General features: G+C 44.2%; 1 protein-coding gene across 3 annotated transcripts; it reads right to left on the minus strand.

The window, feature by feature from the left end:
- Positions 1 to 1622: 1622 nt before the first annotated feature.
- Positions 1623 to 7151, minus strand: LOC147458696 (protein CORTICAL MICROTUBULE DISORDERING 2-like). Of its 3 annotated transcripts, none has more exons than XM_086510139.1 (5): positions 4882 to 7151; positions 4577 to 4789; positions 4404 to 4495; positions 3332 to 4310; positions 1623 to 2467 (listed from the first exon to the last, which is right to left on the minus strand). In XM_086510139.1, exons 1-5 carry the CDS (start codon positions 6013 to 6015, stop codon positions 2252 to 2254), a joined length of 2634 nt encoding a protein of 877 aa, XP_086366265.1. In that variant the 5' UTR covers positions 6016 to 7151; the 3' UTR covers positions 1623 to 2251. The 3 variants fall into 3 exon arrangements, with proteins under 3 accessions (XP_086366265.1, XP_086366264.1, XP_086366263.1); XM_086510138.1 differs by lacking the exon at positions 1623 to 2467 and having other exon boundaries at positions 3072 to 4310; positions 4882 to 6128; positions 6272 to 6786; XM_086510137.1 differs by lacking the exon at positions 1623 to 2467 and having other exon boundaries at positions 3072 to 4310; positions 4882 to 6128; positions 6231 to 6786.
- Positions 7152 to 10334: the final 3183 nt, after the last annotated feature.

Below are 10334 nucleotides of genomic sequence, written 5' to 3' on the forward strand. Positions count from 1 at the left end.
TCTGATACCAATGTAATGGAAATGGCCTATGAACTTTGAGAATAGTGAAATTAAGAGAATTAGAGTGAGCATTTTTGTGAGATTACTTTGAGAATATGGAGGGTGAACTTAATTGATGGTAGCAACATAAACATAATACGTAATTAACTTGGCATAAATAATACTTTTGCAAGAGAGAGAGTATTAGAGAACATGACAATAGATGAGGATCGGATTTACTTGGAGCCGGTCTCTCCTCCAAAAGGTGTTTGTATTATAGATTCTCCCATCAAGAGACACTTTGTTACAATACAATCTTTGTGTTCCTTGTGACCTTGGTGATGCTATGAAGATGAAAAGCTTCATGCATCACGAGCTTAACATAAACTTTGCAAAAAGCATTAACTATCCCAAGCCTCAGTCCCAAGGCCTCAAACACCTTCGAAGGTGGAGAGAGCTAGCAGGGAATGAGGGTAGGGAAGAGGAAGAAGAAAAATTCCATAGGAGAAAAAAATAGTTCCTCACTTATCATCGCTCTTTTTGCGTAGCATAGCATGATAGCATAGTAATGAAGATGAAGAAGATGGAAAGCTTAAGCATTGAAGCATGGCTCTTGGTTGGATTTGCATTCCATAGCCAAGAGTGTTGGTGTAGGCTCTCCACTTCTCAACAAACTTGGAGAAAGAGATGGAGCTCTTGCATTTTGCACTCCACGTATACAATGAGAGAATGTGTGTGTGTGTGGGAGAGTATACCCCCCCTCTCATGCTTGGTCTACATCTCTCTCTCTCTCCCTCTCTCCCTCTATTGTATTATTTTATTATTTCCTTTGAGCATGTGTCCTCTTTTTCCTCTTTGAGAGAAAGAACTTAATTATTTATTTTTATGTATCTAAATTCTCATTGGACTCCTTCAAAACCTATCCAGTAGCATTCAAACACATCACGAGGGCCACATGTGGAGGATCATTTGAACATGTGTCTTTTATGCTTATTAAGTCATTTGGTTGAATGGAATACTTCAAAGACTTATTCAATCAAGCATAGCACGTTCGTGTCTCTTGAGAGTTATCTTTGAATTGAACACTTCTAGAACATAGGGCATGGGGCTCATTCAATGAGCCTCACATTCACTCTCCTCCTCTCCCAAATACATGCCTATTCCTCCTAAGTGCGCTAGCATTCAATATACCTCATTTAACCTGCATATATCATGCATTTTATCACCCTCCATCCCTTGCCAATACTATATAAGACTCCCTTTGTATTCAAGCTCTAGTCAATCGAGTTTCCACTTTGCATAATTGTTGGTCCATGATTTTCATTACTGATTAAACGTGTGATCATCATTAGCCTAATGAATTTTACTAACATTAATCCACCCTAGTAGAGTTTGTGGTATCAAAGCTTGCGATAAACTGCCCAAGTTCTATAATGTGGTAACAAAGATTGTGATAAGCGTAGTACTTAGGCACTTCCTTTTGATAGAACAAGTGATGGTGAGTTGCAAAGAGTGTACAAGGAACGACTCAAAGGTTTATCAACTCCTTCCATAAATTGCAATGTTTAATGTGCATTTTGTTTCTCATCAAAATGTCCTCTTTTGACACCGGAATCCCTTGCCACATTATGAGAGAGAGAGAGAGAGAGAGAGAGAGAGAGAGAGAGAGAGCAAAAACTATTTCTCGACTCTGTGCAATACATTAGGACATCGATCCCATCGATAATTATGCAGGTACTTCTTTTCATCTTTCAACCCAATGAAACCTTCACCGTGCGCAATTGTTCCATACAAACCTTAAAATTGGTAATATTTGCTGCATCTTTCTCCTTCGCAATTTGCTTTCATTGTACCTTCTCCATCTTGCTATCCGCTTCAATTGCAATTCTAGAGATCATCTAAGCACTTAAATTGCTCTTCCACAGATCTAAGCTTTTGCATCGATATATACTGCCTTGTGAACCAATTTTGCACTTTCTTTGTGTTGCCTTTACACTCGCGCAGATCCTAATTAAATGTGAGCCTTAGTACTGCATCCAAAGCAGGATAGAATAGCAAGCCTAGAGAAGTATCGCATCTCAAAACCTTCTTGGAGGAGGGCTAGAAGTGAAACGGAGAACAGTGGAATAGTAATGCGTTTGATCCCTTCCTAGCCTCCTTTTGGTAGGAACAACACTCTTCAACAATGCTAAAACTAGAGTAGCGAGCTACCCTAGTCAAGATGTCCATCCTCTATTAGGTTCGTTCCTCACCATGTATCCGCTTCACCCACTTATCCACCATTTGCATTATTCACCCATGTCGTATCATGACCAAATGGTCTAGTCGTGTCATAACTCCAATGGTTGCTATATCTGTGAGACAGAAGAATATGGCAAACAAGGTCCAAAAACCGCTTCTCCTTTGTTCCATCAATGTTGTCTTGAATCATAGTTGAGAGCAATGTTTTCGCACGAGGTGAGCCTTTGGAGAGGAATTTGGATACACTCTGTCGTAAAGTAGACTTTATGCACTTACGTCACATGCATGGCCACCTTCTTTGTGCATGTCGCCTTCAAACGTGCTCTACACCAAGCTGCTCACATCATCAACTCGAGATCATCAATAACTGAGAAAGGGAGGGGGGGGGGGGGGGGGGGGGGGGGGGGGGGGGGGGGGGGGGGGGGGGTCGGGGGGGGTCTTCTTTATAAATGACACGGGGTCTGGGATTTATGGCGGCATGTGTGATTGGCGGAGCCGGGGGGCTTTGGGCCGTTGAATCCACGCAACAGAGGGAGAGGAAAGATTTCTATACATGCGGAAGCCTAATCCTGTCACGGACATTTGATAGTTGGGATGGATAAGGCGTGGAGGTTCAATCGGGAGGTCTGTGGCTTAAACTGCGGCAGGGGCAGCTGGGAGCCTTATTTTACTGTCCAACGGCAGATTAAATTTTCACCGTAGATCCCTCGACTCCACCCGGTGTATTTTATCGAGGAGAGAGAGAATTTTTGTTTTACTAATTTTTCTTTGATCGTCTCCACCCCAAAGGTCCAAATAAAATTTGGATATTTGTAAGGGCTTTTTTCTGTGCATGCTCCTAACATTCCCAAGAAGTCCAAGTCGGAGATATGTTAAAACAAAGTAGAATCCCACTGCAAACATGAATCTCCAACATAGGAGGACTCCTAAATGGGGGAAGCCACCGATGCTCGGAAAACCCCCCTCAGTATATAGTGTTACAACATGAGTATAGCTCTCACAGCCTCTTTCATGTGTGTGTGTGTGTTGCTGCCATGCAGGGTAAATCTGTTGAATTATGGAGGCAGAATTGTATCAAAAAATCATACAACTTTTGTTTCATGTCACCTACACTGTCGACCGATTGTGGGTTGGATAATCCCTTTTTGTTGACGGAAACCTCATCTAGCCAATCATTGACTCTTCTAAGGTCTGCTAAAATGGATTCTACCCTGCTATTCTTTTCACACCACATGCCCTTTTTATCTACAGCACTTGTTGCTGCTGCATGCAATGCTGCTTGGAAACCAGAATCCAAGGCTCCTCCCATGTATCTCATGAACCAGCCTTCTGCTTCCTCTCGCAAGAGCTTGGCTAGGTTAATTGTGCCTGGCAGACCACCCCCAGTCCCATGACCCTTGATTGCATCACCAGCAGTAGCACCACCTTTTTTATTGCCAGCAGTAGAGGAAGCTGACTTCGTTGATAATTTTGTCACAGAAGAAACGTTTGAATCGGATCGAAGTAAATTTGCAGAGACTGCAGCCTTGAGGTTTGACTTGACACTTCTTACAACGGAGGCGCTTTTCTTGACTATATTGTTTTGAGCACTCGAGGAGAGGACAGACCGCCCTGCCGCATTGGTCAAGGTGGGAGGAGAGTACATAGGGGGGCGCTTTGCTATTGAAGTTACTGCAGGAAACTTTGAAATGAGTGCAGGTGTTTGCATTGATGATATATTCTGGGTGGCAATACCCATCTTGTTCTTTCGGCACCCACCATCTACAGACTCTTTCAAACAGGTATTTCCTGTACACATGTTACTAATTTCTCCCTTGGAGGAGCTATACAGTTTCAAGTCAGCTAACAATGCAGCATTAATCCACGACAGGGCGCTTTGCCCTTTTTCTTCTAGTAGTTTGTGAACCTTCTCCTTCTTCTCCATTGCACCTTCATCCATCATATCAGCCATTCTTTCATGTGATCTTGCCTCTGCTAGAGCTTCAGCAAACGTGGTGGACTGTGATAAAGCTTCGTAAAACCTTAGAAACTGTTGCACATAGGGCTGAGGATCCTCCACTTTTGCTAATGAACGCAAGTCTGCAAAAACACTTCACGAATCACAACGCCATGCCAGCACTATCAGTTAAAGAAGCCGAGAATGCAGGGGTATACATGGCCAGCTGGATAGTAGGAGCTCTTACCTTAAATTTCTTAGAACACTCTCCGCTGCATATGCTTCTTGCAATGCTTCCGACGCCACACAAGATGCTCTCTCGTATGTTTGCATAGCGTCCTGCCAAGCAATGAAGCAGATACAGTGAAAAAAATCCTTGATGGCTGAAAAGTTCCCGTTATCTAAGGAGACATAGGCTACCTGTCCAAGCATTGTCAAAGCTGCAGGTAGGCCATGCAAAGAAACTCTGCAGTTCAAGATTCTGCCTCCATTGCAAGAGTCTCTGCAACTTAAGGCCCTCTCACTTTGAGGACCAGGGTCCCCTGCAGACAGTGAAGCTCCCCTACTCTTAGCCAGAGCATCCCCTGATGGAACCTTCATGCTGGGCACTTCTTTGGCGTCTGCTGCTCCCCTCTGAGAACATGCCATAGATCAACATTCAACTTCAAATGGGCTGCTCTATCTTGCTGGATCTCATTAACAAAAAAATGGAAGATTTATCTCACCTTTCGGAAGAGTCTCTGGCTCTCTTTTTTACCTGCCTTTCTATGCCCCTTCAAGCCCTCCAAGCTCCTCGCCAGATCCTTGGACCCTCCATCAATAGTACCAATTTTGTACCCAGTACTAAAAGAGCGTTTAAGCTGATCATTTGATGTCACGCTGTCAGTTGATCTAGATAGGGGGCTCACTCTTCCCGCCTTTTTCACAACCGATGGAGGTGAAGATTGCAGATATCGACGTAGAAGGTGCTTTGCTCCGCTGCTTGAGGGAAACTTTCTTTCATCAGTGAAGCCAGTTAAACATCTGCCATAGGAATCTCGATCAAAATTGAACACCATGTTCTCTGGCTCATCCCTATCAATAAAATGAGAGCCTTGAACAAGGCTTTCTCTAATTGGGGAAGCTGGTGTAGACTTTGCGAAGATGTCAGAAAATACCCTTGATTTGACATCTGGACCCTTCTGATGAAAGATCTCCACCCTTCCCCCTTCAGGATTAGAGGACCAGGATGCTCTTTCAAAGGAACGTCTCCCCGAATTCTCCAAAAAATGTTGTGTGGCGCTGGAATTATCGAGTGCTTGAAAAGAATGGCCATTGACGGAGGCAGAATCCTCTCCGGTTGTTGATGCTATGGCTCCTACTGAAGCATGACTGTCAGATAGATACCTAGAATCGTTGTTTTCAATTGCGGGGAGATCCAGCGTTGGCACTCTTTCTGCAAAAGAATGATTCTTCTGCACTTCCCCTGTTCCACTTTGCATCAAGGGGTCACCATTGAAAGCGACCAGATCATCAGGCTTGCCAACAAAGGCATGCCTCCCAGGCACTAGCTTCAAGCGGTGCAAGATGGGCACAGGGTTTCCTGGCTCAAACTTTTCTACATAAATAAACTGACCAAGCTGTATCTTGTTGCTTAGTATCATGTCATCAAGGTCTTCAGCCAAAGATATATATGTGGCATGAGAAGAGTCAGAAACTTTGATGAAAAAGCCATGTTTTGGCCAAAGTTCAGTTCCCATAAGTGCAGGCACAATACCGATCACTTGCAAAAGAACAGAACGATGGGTGCCTGCAACTCTCACATCCAAGCCCACGTTCTCCATCAGCTTTAAAAGCATTCCAGGTACCAAGGAGGCCATGCTGCTGGAGAATTAAAGATGCGCTGGACATATGAGCTCGTCTACACTGGCAATGAAGTTCTAAAGCTGCCAGGAGTCCTTGGAAGGTTAACCACAGAGAGCTTCATGCATTGCTGCAAACAGATTTGTAGTATAAATAATTTGGTAAGTTAGGAGCGCTTGGAAGAGGATCAGACACATGCGTTGAGAAAAGCTGCATAAGAAGATATAACAACCTTCCTCTGCAACAGGAACAATACAGCTAAAAGGACGCAACCTTTCTATGTGGCAAGGCTAGCTTCTCTGCACGCCTTGAAGCAACCAAAATCTGCATTCAGCTACTTGCAAAAAGTTGAAACAAAAGGTCGACGCCAAACCTTGTCGCCTTCCTTAGCCCAGGGATTTTCTCTTTCACCTTTACCACTTGTAGCGATGAGTTCCTGAAGAGAGAGAGAGAGAGAGAGAGAGAGAGAGAGAAGAAAAACGCGAGAGGTGGAGAAGAAGAAGCAGCGCGTAATGTACGTTGTTCACCCACCGCTACGTGCAAAATTTGGTGAGCCATCTCCATCGGCTAAGCCGCCACTGTTGATATGAGGCCTCTTTGCATGCATGGCAGTCGCAAGTTTCACATCGACGGTGAGAGTGAAGGCGAAAGAAGAACAAGAAAGGGAAGCAGCCTCACAATTTCTCTTGGCGCGTAACCCTCTGATTAACCTGGTTATCTAACAAACATGAGTCTGCAGATCTGGGGTCTTAGTGTGTGTGTGTGTGTGTGTGTGTGTGTGTGTGAGGGCGGGGGGAGGGACAGTGCTGCTCCTTGTGATCCAGGGAGAGAATGAGTCGCACGATTGCGCTGGCGGCTCGATGGCCAACGTGGGAGGAATGAGAGAGACGGAGATGGAGAATGCCAGAGAGAACTGGTGGGGGCCCGCCATGGACAAATCATTTTGTCTGGCATGGGCTATGTCCTATGAGAGCAGGGAATTCGTACGCAACCAGCCTTCCACACACCCGCTAAAGCCAGCAATCTTGCAGGAACGGGTCACACCTTAGAGCCCCGTCACATGGTGTCGCCAAGTTTTTACAGCACATCCAAAGGCACAACACAAACTTTGCATGTGTCTCCAAGCTCGATTTTCATAGTGCAGCACTTTGAGAACCGGTTGCACCTATCCAAAAAATAGAATAAAGCGTATGATTCCAAAGGCCCGTGTCAGACTGGGCTATGCGTCCTTCATGAGGTGGATGGCCCCTGACCAGCATGGTCGTGTGTGAGAGCTTGTTGGCTTCCAGCCATTGTAGGGAATGGTGTCACATTGGGGCCAACGGGCTAAACCTGGAAAAGCTGATTCGCAACCAATCAGATTGCAGGTTTAGCGTTGGGACTGAGGTTGGGCGGGCAAAGGAGGCCGACACACTTCATGAAAAAGTTGGCCGCTGAGGTGGAGAGCCAGCTTAGTCGTGGAACCATGGGCAGCAACCCAGTGTGACAAGGGCATCCTTGGGCGCCACAGTTGATTGGTAGATCAGAGAGAAATTAAAGGTGGCCACCTGCCCCAATGTGACACGGGACTGAGAGTGTGATTCCTGTTCCAGGCTCTGTGAGAAGTCATTTGGATTGCTTTCACCGGCAAGCTGTACTCAATTGCACTTAGCTCCATGTCGTGTGATGGCTATCAACACTTTTGGAGCATGAGAAGGTGAGGTGCTTCAACCTATGTGGCCGCTTGAGGTGGAACGGGGCTCTTAACACACTTTGGGATGCGAGTTGACACACCACATCTGCATAATTAGCAGTAGATTTTGTCGTCGTTCGTAGAATCAACCTTAGGGCGGCTTCACGAACGTCCACCCATTCTCTATGGACAAAGTGAATGACCGGTCAGGGGCTACCACATAATACATGGGCGCCTTACTTTGATTCACACACAAATTGGAAGAGCGCGAGCTGGCATCCCATTATGCCTCTCCTTTTCATGGGCGACCCCCCCCCCCCCCCCCCCCCCCCCCCCCCCCCCCGCGGTTCCTCCTCGCCCAACACATGAATGCAACTGCCATGGCAGCTTTTTAACACAAGGTTTGCATGGGAGAATTGCTCATTGGACCATCCACTTGCATGCCTAGAACTGAAACCGCCTGAGCCAATAGCTTTCCATGCTCACCTTTGACGAAAAAAAAGCTATGTCTGCTAATTTTGTGAATGTGCTATTATCCACCCGTCAAGTGGGTTACTTTTAGGCTGCCCACTGGCATGAAGTGCCGGGATGGGCGATGCCTGTTTGCGAAAGAAGGGTGGCAAGAAGCTTCTGCTAATGACATGTAAATTAGGCAAATACCCTTCTCACAAAAGAGTAAAGATTAATGCACCCTGCACATGAAGGACAATTTCTAGGGTTTAACCACTGTTTAAAGTAAAATTACTTGCACAATTTCAAGGGATAGTGTGTAAATTTGCATTCCAAAAGGTAGAATTACATGAGTATAAACGTTCTGCCACAAGAGAAATTGTTAGCTGCTCAGCTAACAAGAGCCAAAAAAAGATCATCAAAAGGGATGCCACTCATTTTTCAAGCAAATTGATTGTATTAAACCCCTTGTATTACTGTGAAATCCTGCAAAGTCCAAAGCCATTGTAATGTTATTGATTACCAACAAGTCTAAAGGGGTTGAGGGCCTCCAAGTTTGTAATCGTATGCAGTTTTTTAGGTTTGTATTGAACCCAAATACATAGAAATCCATTCTTTGAACCTTGGCTAAGGTATAAAAGCCAACTTTTGTAATTATAAACTTAAGTTTTGGATGATGAAAATAAGCATATGCTACAGACTCTCAACATGAGTCTAGAGTTTCTTCAATTCCCCGTGTCTCTCTCGTACGGTGTTCCATTGCTATTTGAGCATACTAACGCGTTCGTAGCTGAAAGATCCAGTTTCTTGCGAGAAAGTGTGTTTTTAGTCGTGCCATCTACAAGCTGTTTTTGCTTCCTACTCACAATACACGCACCAGAGTTGATTTTTGACCTTAGAAATAAATAGAGTACGTCTAGAGGAAGCCATAGAGTGCTTCGAATGCCAAAATAGACTGACCTAAAATAGGATGTTTATCTTATGCGTGATTTTGTTCAAGTGTAAAAAATGACATTTGAGTATATGAGAGTGTTAAGGATACTTTGCTCATGCTAGGCATTAAGTTTTGTTGCATTTGTAGTCTCGTAGCTATACACATTCATTGGATCAAGCTTGCCGTAAGAAAAATAGCGTTTGATGTCTGACACACATTTGAAATTGAGTCAAGTAGGAGCGGCTTAGACTTGGGTTTTACGAGAGATTAGCTATCTCTTGTAGCCTCCATGCACTACTCGGGTCAGCTACGTCCCATGGATTGACAATTTTTATGTTTGTGGTTCTCGCTTTGGTAGCATCTATATGGTGAGGCTTGACAGACATTATGGGACATTATGATTCCACGATCGTCAGAATATCTTGTGTCCTTAATGACTATAACACAAGTGGATTCTCAAATACCAATTCTTGTTACACCACGATTGATTGAGCAATCCGCCCTATATCAATTGCTGACTGGAAGATTGTATCTCATAAACAAGGATGGAATCCTTCTCTTGTGTATTAATCCTGAGGAACGAGAAGCCTATTTGAATCAAGCTCATACCACAATCGTAGGTCACATTTTGCATGAGATCAAACCTTACAAAGATTAACCTGGTTGGGTGTTTACCGGTCTACCATGAAGAGAGACACTTATCATTACGGGAATAATGATTGCTCTCAATGTAAAGAAAAAGCTGCCATACCCCATGCCACGTTATTCCACATTTCAATGACACCACAGTGAAGTAGATACCTGGTAGAGTATCTGACTAACAGAATATTCCAAGAAGACATGAGTAAAAGACAAAAAAGAGCAATAGAAATTGAAACAATCAACTATATAATGATTGGTAACCAGCTATGTCGACGAGGGAAAGAATAAGAGCTCAGATTGTGCGCCAATGAAAAGTATCTTCCTATTTTGGAACAAGTACACACAGGTCTAGCAAGGGGTCACTTCTCTCATGAAACCACAACCAAATCTATATTAATGGCAGGCATTTGGTGGCTAACTCTGTTTGTTGATGCAAAATAATTTGTTCGACGATGCAATGCATGTCAACGAGCAAAAATGCCAACGAGAATGGATAATATGCCACTACGACCTATGATGGGAGCACGTGCATTTTCTAAACGGGGTATAGACTTTGTGGGTCCAATGCAACTACCAACTTATAAAACTTAGGCACGATATATTAATGTGGCCATAGATTACTTAACCAAGTGGACTGA

Source organism: Adiantum capillus-veneris, chromosome 4, assembly GCF_014529385.1.
Source record: "Adiantum capillus-veneris isolate H3 chromosome 4, ASM1452938v2, whole genome shotgun sequence".
Taxonomy (NCBI): domain Eukaryota; kingdom Viridiplantae; phylum Streptophyta; class Polypodiopsida; order Polypodiales; family Pteridaceae; genus Adiantum; species Adiantum capillus-veneris.